Source organism: Ictidomys tridecemlineatus, chromosome 5 (assembly GCF_052094955.1).
Source record: "Ictidomys tridecemlineatus isolate mIctTri1 chromosome 5, mIctTri1.hap1, whole genome shotgun sequence".
Lineage (NCBI taxonomy): Eukaryota > Metazoa > Chordata > Mammalia > Rodentia > Sciuridae > Ictidomys > Ictidomys tridecemlineatus.
Window position 1 is genome coordinate 181,613,881 of NC_135481.1, and position 13,928 is coordinate 181,627,808.

Genomic DNA, 13,928 nt, shown 5'->3' on the forward strand with positions numbered 1-13,928 from the left:
AAAAGAAGTTTGAAAAGAAAAGCATTTTTTAAAAGGCAAATGTATACAAATAATGAAATAACAAGAATTAACAAGTTTGGCTTTGTTTTATAGGCCCATAAAATGATGTTTTAAAGAAGAAGATTGGTTTACTTCTTATTTTTATGAACCTGTTTCCTCTCAGGCCCCTAGTGACTCTATGCACACATTCTCTGTTCATTTTCTGGTATTTATAATAGGACAGTGTGCAGTGTTAAAGTGAAACATAACAGAAGTGTTTGGTGAAAAGCTGGTTCTGGGGAAACAGAACCTCCAGAGGTAGGGCAGTGCAGGGTGCATTTCTGGTTTCATAAGATGATTGGACAGCTACGTGGGGCAGACCAGCTGCTCGATGATTGATTGTGTATTGGCCTGCCAGAGCTGTAATTTCAAGTCACCAGACCAGGCAGAGCCACTTCTGATCCTCATTTGCTCTTCAGTTTCTTAAACAATGATGGGCAGATAATGCTGGGTGTGTGTGGTGCTGGGAGCGAGTGCAGGGAGCCTCTGCTCCTGAGCCTGGGGCTCCCGGGGGCCTAAAGGCTGAGTCAGTTCTGCCGCAGGACACCTCCTATGGCAGCCACATTCCACTCTAGGCCGCAGGAAGTACGGGGTGCGGGCACTTTACCTGTGGAGGCCAGCTGAATGCCTGCCTCACCTGGGTGGTGGTTGTGCCAGGTGCTGGGGCCTCTGTTCACATGCTTCCCTTTGGCTCTCAGGTAGCTTACGTAATAGGTTTTAATTTCTTTTAAATTAAGAAGCATTATTGATTTTTTAAAAAAATTTTTGTTTATTTTTGAGAAAAATTCTTCCTGAGTTGTCCAGGATGGCCTCAAACTTGTGATTCTCTTCACATTAGCCTCCTCAGTATCTGGTATTACAGGCAGGAGCCACTGGGCATGGCTTATGCTTATTTACTGTTTCAAATATTTTCTATTATTCAGTTAATAACCTTTGAGTAGCCTTCTTGGGGGATAATTCAGAGATTTTGCTTGTTGGATTTTTTATATTTTCCCCTATACTATTTTTTTAAATTATATATCAGTGGGTGAAATTCTTTCTATAGTTTGTGGTTTCATAATCTATTATTCTTTTTGCCTTCTTCTTTTACTTTATTGTGCTGACTTGGATCTTTCTTAACCATCTCATTCACTTGTTTGCCCTTTTTTAAAGACCTGCATTCTTCATTTCCCCTTTCAGAGGTCTTGGTAGTTGTGATACTATTGAGAATTGTTTAGGTGTCTGGCTTTTTTGGCCTCCAAAGAGAAAATGAACCTTACCCAGTATTGAAGCTGATCATTCTGGTTCTCCTGCTTTCACATTCAGGGGAAGGTGCTTTATTTTAAGGAATGGAGACATGAAAAGTTGTCTCTGATTGATGTGCTTTTTCTTAAGGAGCAGGGCAAATCTTATCATTTCTTTTGCTTCAAAATTTAGAAATGAATGTTCTTTAAATTTGGCCATAAAATTTAGAGATGAGTTTGTGGGTTAGCTTGTCTCAAATAACTATAGTGTATCTATGTATTTTTTTTCTCAGTGGCTTAAATCTTTTTAATTTTATTGGTAATTTCTTTGTAATCTATTTACTTATATGCAGTGCTGGGATTGAACCCAGGGTCTTACACGTGTTAGACAAGTGCTCTTCCACTGAACTACACACCCCCAGCCTTATTTCTTTGATTTTGATCTGTAACATCTTTATATGATTTCATTTTCAGTTTGTATGCTTTTATAAGTGGCCCCAAGACCATGGCAGGATGAAATGAGGTATATAAATATGTCAGTAAATTATAGAAGCTTTCATACTTGTTTTCTAACGTCCTGCCCCTTTACTTCTCATTTTCCATGGCATTCACATTCTGTTTAATAAATGACGTTTAGATTTCCAGCATATGTGCTCCGTGCAGTAATTTCTATGTCTCTATTTTCAGCATGATCTTTCTTCCCAAAGGTTGCAGGGCGAGTAGCTGAGGAGAGGGGAGCAGTGCTGGGCCACGAGGTGGGCTACTGCATCCGCTTTGACGACTGCACCGACCCGCTGGCCACAAGAATCAAGGTGAAGTGTGCAAGCTGCTTTTCCAGTATCACTGAGGAGGAAGAGTAACTGGGGGGAGTTAAAAGCCTGCAGCCCTGGCTGCTGTACAGGACGCAGAAGCCGGGCAGAAAGTATAGGAAATCATCCTGGCCCCAGGGACTTTAGTCTGCTGGGAATTACAGAGCTCTGATGAAATGTTCTCGAATCTTACTCAGAAAGGAACTCAGAAGTAAAGTTTAGCCCTTGGCCTCCAGATGAAGAGGTTGAGTGTGGGAGATCAACCTTGCACGTGACGGAGTCACACTCCCCACCTGGGTGCTGAGGCATTCAGTCACAGAAATGTGGCAGAGCTTTCCCCACCCTTTTTGGGTTCAAGGGACAGTGTCTTGTGCATGGGTGTGTCTTGCTACAGCCCCATGGGTGAAGCTATGCTCACCTGTTCCTTTGTAATATAATACCCCTTGCCCTGTTTAGGATAGAATCTTCCATGGAAGTGCCTTGTGTGTGTCCCCTTCTCTTACTGTGCCCTTGGGTGTGGCCTACCCAGATGTCAGTCAACCTGCTGACAGTGGACATCATGAAGCTAGACTCAGCCCCCTGAAACCTGACCCCTTGCCTCATTTGAATAGCTTCTTCTCAATAAAATGGGTCAGCACGTGTTCTCTCTCTTCCTGTGGACCCTTAAGGTCAGAGGAGCCGTCACAGCGGCCCCAATGAAAAAGGTATTTGTGTCTCTTGTGTGGTTATTTTGTGCAGCCCAGTTAGCCCAGTTCAACTGGAGTGAACCATGAGCCTTTTAGTCACAAGAATAGAAACCCAGCAGTTGAGGGCAGGGGAGACTAAATGACTTGCCTGTCGGTGACAGCACTGGGACTCAAAGTTATCTTATGTCTGTTTTATTTTTTTCCACTGACTTGCATTGCTATCTAAGTACAGAAACAGGTCTGTTTAAGAGTTAAAAATGGACAAGGTAGTATAAACTGATAAAGTGCAGAATTCATAGATGATGTTTGCACTAGTTAGATCTTTCCTATTTTGTATGATAATGGATTTTATCTGTGTGTTATTTGGCCTAGTTGTTAACATCAAAATAATTAATATCAGTAGTAAATATTGTATAATCAACTCAGCAGGGGTCTACTGTGTGCCATTATGCTGGAATCAAAGTCTAATCAGATAATGCAATAAAACAGTGAACAAATGCTTTGATGAGATGAAGATTGGTTATTAAAATTTTGGTTACCTCTCAGTTTGCAACAGAGAAAAATTGAAAATAATTAGATGAACTAAATGGACAATGCAGTGATTTATAAAAATATGGCTCTTGTTTTTCAAACTTCTGTATTTTGTCACCACTTACTCGTGTCTTTTGCTAGGTAAAGGGAATATTCTGTAGCATAAAATACATTTAAACTAGCTAATTTTCAGTGGATCACTAACCATATGATTCTTCTTGAATCCTTCATGAGAAGCTTTTCGTATTTCATTTGACCATCACTCCAGGGCACTTGATTCTGGTGCTTTTTCATTGGTGGCAAGTTCTTACTTCCATTCCTGTGAGTGTGTGAGGCATGTGGTTCAGATCATGCAGACCACGGTGGAAATGCGACCTGCTCTTAAACCAAAACAAGAAAAGCAAGCATACACAGCACACAGGGAGATAGATGCTTGGTCTTGTTAACATACCATATGTGTTTGGGATGAGACTAACAACATCCAGTTATTACTGCACATTTCAAAAGTATTTCATAAACACTTATAGGTAGTAGAACTGATGTTTTTAAGCACTGTGCGTTAGTCCTGTGCTAAACACTCTGCTTGTACCATCTCATTAGTTCATTACTTCATTTAAAAACGAGGAATCAGGCTCATAGGGAAAGAACCTGCCCAAGGTTTATACAGCAAGTAAGAGGGAGAAGCCAGTGGCATGACGCCGAAGCCCATGTTCTTTACTCGACCTCATCTGGCTCCTAAAGTAATCTCTGAAGAACCTGAGGTAAATAACCTCAAGGACGGCGATCCACAGTCTGTGAATTGTAAAAGCAGTTATCTCAGACTCCCCGCATTCCCCGGGCGGATGCAGGTTTGTCTTCATTGCCCATCATCAGCACTTCCAGGTGCAGGACCAGAGGAAGTGGGCCTTCACTACTGTGGAGGTTCTGCTGAAGACTCACAAGCCCAGCAGGGACCACGTGTTTGAGATCTATTTTGGTAACAGTTCTGTTGCTTACTGATTAAAAAAAAAAATGTTGGGCTATCTCTTCACAGTCCTTTATGGGAATTGTCCTATACAGGTGCTGACCAACAGGATATTTGAACTTTATGGAGTTCTGCTTGAACTTAAAAAAAATTATTAATATATGATATAAATGACTTATGTTTAAAATTTTGTATTTTTTTTTTTTTTTTTTAGTTTCTTACTGATGGAATGCTGGTCAGGGAAATGATGGTTGATCCATTGTTAACAAAATATAGGTAAATATGTTTTTCCTATGATAACTTCCCCACAGTTTCCAAAGTCCACAAATAGATTGACAAGCATTTCAATAGGTGAGATTCACATCTGTGTTCGGCTGCCTCAAAACTTTTCTCTTAACCCCAGCTATTTTGACCCTTGATGTTTTACTCAGAATTTAGATAGTGCAGCCCCTTATGTGCCCAAAGTGGACACATGAAACAACGAAACAGAAAGTAAATAAAAATGGGCACAGAAAAAGCTCTGTTCTTTCTTGTTTATTTATTTATTTAGTGTTGCTGGGGCTTGAGCCCAGGCCTCATGCATGCTAGGTAAATGCTATACCCCTGAGCTACATCATCAGTCCCCTTGTCACTAAACAGCCTGTAGAGTTGTCCTTTATATATTGCTTTGGTCACACCTAGGGTTGATAGTGACTGTAGAATCATAGCACTCCAGAGAACTAACTGGGTATTGTTTTACTGAACATAAGGCACATAAGAGTCCAAATAATTATTTATCACTTTCTCCTTCATGGTCTTTGTCCGTCACACACACACAAGGCTCTGTGGTGCATGTGTGTCACAACTGTGATCACCTGCCTGCTTGCCTGTTTCTGCCACTTTCCAGACTTATAGTGACTGGGCCTCGTCCTGTTTTTTTTTATGTGTCCTGTGGCACATAGATTGTGTTGTCATGGGAAATCGCATGATAAATCCTGTTGGAATCCATGTGTTGGTGAAGCTCTTTAAAGACAGCAGTACAGCACCACTTTCTGTACTCCAGGATGTGTTGAAGTGACTATGATTATTAGTGTAAGAATTATCGCATTGCCAGTAGGCTTCCTTTTGATCCAAAGTGATTGAAGGAGGGCTGAGTACCCACAGGGTCCCTTTGGTGGCCTGGATGGGGTGGTTGTTTCAATGTTTACTGACAGTGTCCCTTTGTCCTTAGTGTCATTATGCTGGATGAAGCCCACGAGAGGACCTTGTACACTGACATTGCCATTGGCTTGCTAAAAAAGGTATGGCTCTGCTGACAGAGTTTTGTTTTTATACTTTTATGTTTTTTTTTTTTTTTTTAGTACCAGGGATTGAACCCAGGGGCACTTAACCTTTTTTTAAATGTGTTATTTTGAGATAGGGTCTCTGAGTTGCTCAGGGCCTTGCTAAGTTGCTGAGGCTGGCTTTGAACCTGTGATCCTCCTGCCTCAGCCTCCTAAGCCACTGGGATTATAGGCATATGCCACTGCACCTGGCCGTTTTTGTTTTTGCTTTTGCTTTGTTACTGACTTGGAAAAGCATGTAGCAATTTGGAAAATTCAAAGAAAATCCAAAAGAAAAAAAAAAACTGTCATCCATCAGATTATTTCATTCATAAATATTGCACTGTTGTCATGTTTCCTAATGCCTTCTTGTTTTAGATTCAGAAAAAGCGTGGGGATCTTCGGTTGATTGTGGCTTCAGCCACTCTGGATGCAGAGGTAAAGGCATCTTCCTCCCTCCTGCTCTCCCCGTAGCACTGGAATTGTTGAACATGTCCTTGGGAAGGGAGCTGTAGCAAGAGCTCGTCTTTGGCAATGGCCTGCCTTCCTTCTGGGGCCATCTGGTGTCCTAGATTTCACATGATCACAGGATATTCCTTTTCAGCTTGTGGGTGGAAATTAGCCTGTAATTAACTAAGGGAGTTCATGATTACCTACTTGTCTCATTTCTCTGCACACTGTCTTTCTCCCCACACAGGCAACTTCTTTTTATTACTTTTTTTCAGTGTGAGGCTTGAATTTATTTATAATGAGACCTTATATGTTTAGTGTTTGTGGGTGGGTGTGCACGCGTGTGCGTACAATAGAGGTTTCACCTGTATGTTTAATAATTTCCATGTTAAAATTTTTTATGATGGACTGGGGCTACAGTTGTAGACACTTCCCTAGCATGTGTGAGGCCCAGGATTCCATCCTCAGCACCCAAAAAGAAAAAATTATGGCTAGGTTTACATTATTTTTCTCTTTGATGACTAATATTTTAGTTTAGACAGTGGTTTAACTCAACAAATATTTTAGACCAAATGCTGTTTACGTATGTAAGCACTGTGCTAGCTGCAGGTGACCCATACATGTCCCAGCTCCTTAGGGAAGCAGACCTGTAAGTAGGTGTTTACTTTTCGGTGCATTTAAAGTACGGAGAAGTCAAGGAGGGAGCACTGAATTCCAGCCAGCTAGCGAGTATCCAGAAACAGTCAATGAGGAGGTTGTATCTCAGCTCATGAGAAAGCGCATAGCAGTTTCCCAGGTGGGCAAAGCTGGAGAGGGTCTTCCTGACCAGGTATAGAACCACAGCAGCAAGAAACCGTGAGTTCAGTGAGCTGTGAATCTTACCTTGCCTGCCAGGCCCTGCAGGGGTGACCCGTCCCCCATCCACTGACTTTCTTTCCTTCCACCACCTCCTGTGTGCTCCCCTATTCTGGCCATACTGGTCCCCTTGCTGTTCTCAGAGCAGGATACATCTGCTCTTGGGGGCCTCTTTTCCTAGACCACTGTTTCCCCAGGTCTCCCAATATTTCACTCTAGTCTTGATCAGACCATATCTCCTTCCTTCTGAAACAGTGTCTGTCACAGAGTAGATGCCTGTGTTGAATAAATTTTGAACTAATGGGAAGCAGTGGGAGAGTAGATTAGAGAGGTTGGCAGGGGTCAGATGCTGGAAGGCCTTAAGACTAAGTAAAAGGGGATGGGTCACGTTGTGCACTTGCTTGGGAGCATGGGAGCAGGTGAGGCAGAACAATGACTTGATCATATTTGGGTTCTAGAAAAATCTTTTTGGATCCTGTGTAGATGACCCAAGAGTGGATACAGAGATGCCAGTTATGTGATTCAGGTGAGATGTGAGAAAGTTCTGGCTCTGGCTCTGGCTCCTAGTCTCCTGGTCTTCCTGTAGCTTCAGGAATGCAGAACAACTTGGAGAAGGAAAAGCTCAGTATGTCTAAGAGAGGTGTCTGCATTGCACATGAACTCAGGTGGGCTTCTCAGACCTCTCACAGGCTCTAGGCCTCTGTTGTTAGGGCTGCCCATGATCTCTTTTGAGTCAGAGCTTCTTTGTTGCCCTCTTTAGTTAGTTCTCATCTCCCTCACCATCCATGGTATCTCCTGGACTGTGTGCAGTCTCTCGCTTGCTCTCTCTCTCTCTCTCTCTCTCTCTCTCTCTCTCTCTCGCTTTTTTTTTTGTTGTTGTTGTTAGTACTGGGACTTGAACCCAGGGGTATCCCACCTTTGAGCTATACACTTAGCCTTTTTAAATTTTTTATTCTGAAACAGGGTCTCACCAAATTGCTAAGGCTGTTACTAAGAGCTGAGACTGGCCTCAAGCTGCAATCCTCCTGTGCACTGGGATGATAGGCCTGTGCCACACATGCATGGCTGGAATGCTGTTTTGAGGACAGTGCTTACTTCACCTCCAGTTCTGTCCTCCATGGTCGGCTGCAACAGAATGTCTCTGATCTTTGCCTCCTCTTTCTTTTAAAATTTATTTAATTTTAAAATTGTCCGAAACAGGTTTAGTTCTGGTGAAAAGTAGAACATCCAAGTCTTTTCCTAGAGTCATTTCTAATTAATAGTTAATAATTGCTCATAATTGCCTTTTATTGTCTCTTTACATATAGATTTAAAAAAATAGCCACTGTTCTACAAATAGTAGTTGATACAGATGATTTCTTGGAAGTATTCTTTTTTTTTTTTCAAACGGGAAGACAGAGGGTAGGAGATTTGTCATGCCTTGGTGTGCTATGCAGCAGAGCATGCTGGGACCTCAGCAACACTCAGCTGAGCCTGTGGTGAGCCAGAGTCACTTATTCCTTTGTGCCTTCCTCAAATGTGCATCAGTGCCTCCTTTGTGAGAGAGAATCTGTAGGGCTGAGGGGATCAGCAGGTGGGTCCATGCTGTGAGGCTGTGGGGTGAGTAGGTGTGGGTTCATGTGAGTGTGATGTGTAAGAGCTAGGGGATGAGGAAGAGGATGTGAGTGGGCAGAAAAGGGTAAGAGTGAGGAGCACCGCAGGGGTCAGGTAGGGAGTGGCTTAGGTAGCACTGTGATTTAGAGGTCCAGGGGTTCTTGGAACCCTTCTCTGGCCCCTGGCTGTAGGTGTCAGACAAATAACAAATTGCCCAGAAGAATCGGGCTGCTGATATGGTAGCTGCTCTGGCTTCAGTCAGGGACTAGGGTGGCCTAGGCTGCAAATGAGGACACCAGTGGCTGCTATGGGGAGGCAAAGATAAGCGTAGTATAAGGGGCTGATCACATGGTTGCCTTGATGGGTTTATCTGTTTTGTGAATGTGAGCTCAGTTAAGTGAACAGTTATGTACATGACCAAACAAAGACATGTATTACCAAGTATAATTAACAAGTTTTGGATTTTTTCCCCCTAATACTGGGAATTGAACCAAAGGGTACTTTACTACTGAGCTACACCCCCACCTCTTTTTATTTTGAGCCAGGGTCTCACTAAGTTGTTGGTCTCAGACTTGTGACCATCCTGCCTCACCCTCCCTAGTTGCTGAGATTACAGGTATGCACCACAGGGCCTGGCTCACTGCAAAGTATTTTTAACCGTTGTATCATATGGTATTGTTTTTATTTGTTTCTGTCACATGACAAAAAATATGGTTTCTGATAGTTCTCAAAGATTTTTTGCCACAGGTCCAACTACTTGGAGGGAGACTTAATTCCTCTCTTTTCAAATACCTGGAGAAGGAATTTGGGATTATCTGGGCTCAGCCTCCCACCTTGGATGACTGTGCATGGCTAGAGATTGTTGGCCAAGGGGTAGACATGACTGCTGGGAGTACACTTGTGTGGATCAGGTAGGAGCAGCTACCAGGGAAGGAAGCCATGGTGAGCTAGAAGACAGCCCAGCAGATGTCCCATCATTTGCATTTCATTTCATAGATTGTCCTCTTCCTGATGTCTTGTTATATTTCTTATCATGTGTCTATGTCATTGTGGACCTGATTTAGAATCTTTTTCCAGTTGTGTTGAGCTCATTTCCAGTTGATTCTGCCTCAAGACTCATGCACCGTTGATACTGCATTTATTTGCTTTTATATGTATTTTGTATTTCTAAATAAAGATAAAGGTCTTCTCAGTACATGCTGAATTGTTTCTCTTGAGAGAATAACCTTCCATCTTTACTCTTCAGCATCACATATTCCTTAGCAGCTAAGGTTAAGCGATCGTCTCCCATGATCTTCCTCCCTGATCAGCATGACTTTCTGGAAATATTCGGCTCTGTCTACCAAACCTTTCTTATAATCTTCCTCCTGTAGCTTCTGAACCCTGCCATTTCCCCTCTCTCTTGTCTCCTCAGTAGCTTCCTCCTGGGCCTTTTTGATTGCTGTTCTTCCTCCTTAAGGCTGCCAGTTCCCGTGGCCCCTGATTTAGCCAACACTTTGCATTTGTGGCAATCCCGTGCTCCTGTGTGCCAGCCTAAGCTGTCCAGCAGCTAGCTGAGGATCACCTAAACTTATAAACATGAAATTCTTGGATTTTCTGTCCCATTCCCTTGCTTGTGATCATAGTCATTCAGGCCCAAGACCGTCTTTGCTTTAGGAAGTTTTATCCCTGACTGAATAAGAAGAAATCCCATCCTTCTCCAGGACATAAACATGTCTGCACACACTCACAGGTTGTCAGGTCCTGTTTCGACATAATGCTCTGGACGCTTACCCAGCGCTTGTGCTTTCACTCTTCCTCTGAGCTATTTCAATAGCTGCCTTAATTAGTCTACTTGCCTCCCGGCTCTTATCCCTGCTGCCCACCTCTAAATGGCCACCAGAGTTCAGGATCCAGAGCACAGGTCTGATAACATCCTCCCCAACCCTCACCGTCCTAGTCTTGCCTGTCAAGTGCAGTGTCCAGGCAGCAGGACTCAGGCCCCTTCAGAAGGATAACTATGATCCTCTTCCTTGGCTCATCTTAGGATTGGTTCTTTGCACATCTACCTTCCCTGGACTGCTTGTTGTTTTGGGGCAAGGGAAGTCTTTTCACTTACTTCAGTGTTCCTGCTTGGTGTATATCATAGGGTTGCAGGAGGCTAAAGTGACTTGGAGGGAATTCAGCCAACAGGAAACTAAAGGGTAGAAACCTGTGGAATTCTCTGTAGCACACAGAATCCTTTTGTTGGCCTGAGGCACTTTTATGTCTGTGCTTTCTCTTCCCAGACACCCCTAATGTTAATGGGTAGCACCCCAGTATATCGTTAAATCCTGGATTCTTTTAGCAATACTCTTCCAGGCCCATTCACTTTGTATTTGATTTCATTTACTAGTGCTGCTTCTGAGCTCCTTAGTTGTCAGGAGTGGACATGGGCATGTTCTGTACACTAGAAAAGATGGAGAAATAATGAAGACGGGCCTTGCAGTTACATCATCAGGCCTCAGGGAAACTGGACTATAGTTGGCGAATGGGAATGTCATTTAGATTCAAATAATGGCACCCTCAACCAACCTGGATGACTCTGTTTCCTCACCAGCTGGCACCAGCAGCCTGCATCTAGTGTTAACCCACCTCCAGTGTGGTCACTCAGTCATGTAGCTCTTCTTTCTCACTTTCCTTAGTATGTTGGGGGGACACTTACCAAGAGGGGATCTTGGTGGTATCTCCTGAAGTCATTGGCTAGAGCTTTTAATATCATTATCTATGCCACGAGTTTGGCATCCTTTGGTAAAGAGTATCATTGAAACATGATTCCCCACAATTTCAATAAGAAAAGTGTTAATGTAAACATTATTTTGCAATACATTATCTGTATTACACACACACACACACACACACACCCCTAATCCCTACCTCCAGTCTGTGCCCTTTGCCAGTTTTATTTTCTTTCCATAAATACTGTGACCTTTTTGTTTTTTGAGAGAAGATGAAAAACTGATGTTTTTTTTTTTTTCTTTTTAGAAATTTCGGGATTTTTTTAATCAAAATGAAACCAGTGATCCAACCAGGGATACGTGTGTGATCCTTACAGTGGAAGGGCGAACATTTCCGGTGGATATCTTTTATCTACAAAGGTTTGATGATGTTTGACTTTTGATGATAGTGTTTAGAAACCTGGGCCTATAATGTGGAATGGCAGTGAACTGTGTCTGTTCGCAGCTCTAAGGGCAGTGAGGAGGAGCATGTTTTTGTTCAGGTCACTGTTGAATTTTTGACACTGTCATGCAAATTTGCATGAAGAGTAAAATGATGAAAGGCTGAAGGGAGAGGCTTGAGAGTTTTCCGAACTGGGGTTTACTCAGATGCCCATCAGTGAGGGTACTACGGTGATCCGGGTATATTCTCTACATCCTTAGTAAGAAGGCCTGGTTGACAATTTTGGGAGGATCCCCCCTTGAACAGAAAAGGAGCCATTGTAATTCTTGGTCCTAATTGGGCAAACTGACCAAGGGCCTGGCCTAATGACTGTTAAGAGAGTTGTGAACTTGACTTCTGAGTTGTTGTAGCTGGAGAGCACATACATCTTAGCCTACCTGACCCATATGTTCTGCCCGTGGCCAGAAGGGGAAATGAGCCAGGGAGAGGGTGGGCTTCAGCATTGGAGCCACAGCCCCAGGTTTTCCCTGGCCTGGCATCTTTGCATATTAAGACAGCACATCTGTATGCATGTTGTATCATTTTTATTTGTTTGCAAGTATAGCTAAAAATCATAGCTTTTGTGTAATTATGGATTACACAAAAAGTGCATAATTAAAGAGTGAAAGTTTGTTTTTATTTATCCTCATACTAATTACTTGTTGGGCAGGCCCAAACTTACTTTCAGGAGGTTTTGTTGCCAGATTATAAGGTAATTGATCTATAATTAATGAGCATATTCTAGTGATGAGTTTATGTCAATGTCTTTTCAGTCCTGTTCCAGATTATATCAAATCAACTGTGGAAACTGTGGTAAAAATTCACCAGACAGAGGGAGATGGAGACATACTAGCCTTTCTTACTGGCCAGGTAATTCCATCAGGCCTGAGGAATAGACATGTTAAGGCAACACATGAATTAATGTAGAGCCCTGCTACTTTCCTGCTTAGCCATTTTTTTCATGTTTCCCTTTTTTTGGCGGGGGGTGGTATTGGGGCTTGAGCCCAGGGGCACCACCACTGACCTGTAACTCCAGCCCTTTTTATGTTTTACTTTGAGACAGTCTCACTGAGTTGCCCCAAGCTGGACTGGAACTTTCAATCTTTCTGCCTCAGCCTCTCAAATAGCTGGGATTGTAGGCCTGTATAATTGCACCTGACTCATTGTGTTTTGCAGTTACTTACCTGTATAAAAAATTGTTGGGTTATCCATCAACTGGATTGTCAGGGAATTGTTAGCTCTTCCCTGTTCTGTCTGCAGAGGGTTAAGTGTATGTTAAATGTATTAGCTGATTAGTTAGATAATTGAGTCAGTGGCTGTTTCGTTGGCCAGGATTTTATGTTAACATGTGCATCTTGCTGCATGCATGTTGCCACTGTGTGCCTCTTTTCCTGGTGACACCTTTACAACTCATCCTGGAGTTGGTCAGTGGCTGTCTTGCTGGAAAAACAACTGAATAAGTCCAAGTCCTCCCTCAAGGATCTAAAACTATTCAGAGCTACCCTCCAGCTCTGATCTTCTCCACTGCCAAACATTTTCTGCAGTTAGTGGTCTTTTCTGGGAAAAGCTCATGATGATTTTATAGGCCACAACTTGACCTTTGCATGGAAGGCTTTATTTTCTCAGTCCATAAAACTGAGTAAAATTGTCATTGTTTTAATTTATCTGGAACGTTCCTATTAACTACAGGTAGTTTAGTTTTAGTGATTAATATTATAGTTTCAAATTTTTACCCCTCTGGCACTGTTGTTCTAGCATTTGTTCAAAAACCGTCCCAAGTAGAATGTGGTATCACCAAAATTCATGAATCTGACCAAAATTAAAATTCTGACTCCAACTTTCATTGTTTTTCAGTGTGATAAAATGACATGCTTCATGTTGATCTGTTCCTTTGGTGTCTGGTTCAATGTTTAGGAAGAGGTGGAAACTGTCGTGTCAATGCTGATCGAGCAGGCCCGGGCCCTCGCTCGCACTGGGATGAAGAAGCACCTCCGGGTTCTCCCCATGTATGCAGGTCTGCCTTCCTTTGAGCAAATGAAAGTGTTTGAAAGGGTCTCACGCAGCGTCAGAAAGGTGAGACTACCCTGATGCCCAAGGGTGTCTGCGACCATCTATAGTCATACTAGTTCTTTGTCATGTACTTCAAGGATTTTTCTTTTACATTGAAGTGAAACTTACTAAATAGGAAAGTTTCTTTCAGAATTTTAGGCCATGTTATAGTAAATAATGTGTGAAGATTTCTAAACGAGCTCCACAGAGGGTCACTCTGAAAGTAATTATTAGAGCAGGTGACTTCACTT

General features: G+C 42.6%; 1 protein-coding gene across 2 annotated transcripts in view; it reads left to right on the forward strand.

Moving 5' to 3' along the window:
- Window positions 1-13,928, forward strand: part of Dhx35 (DEAH-box helicase 35) — a 70,825-nt gene that overhangs the window by 23,226 nt on the left and 33,671 nt on the right. For both annotated transcript variants that reach the window (XM_005329835.5, XM_021729495.3), the window contains 7 exons: window positions 1,970-2,074; window positions 4,467-4,528; window positions 5,463-5,532; window positions 5,932-5,991; window positions 11,455-11,567; window positions 12,402-12,498; window positions 13,543-13,701. In XM_005329835.5, coding sequence (XP_005329892.2) covers window positions 1,970-2,074; window positions 4,467-4,528; window positions 5,463-5,532; window positions 5,932-5,991; window positions 11,455-11,567; window positions 12,402-12,498; window positions 13,543-13,701 — 666 coding nt within the window. The remainder of the gene's footprint in view (window positions 1-1,969; window positions 2,075-4,466; window positions 4,529-5,462; window positions 5,533-5,931; window positions 5,992-11,454; window positions 11,568-12,401; window positions 12,499-13,542; window positions 13,702-13,928) is intronic.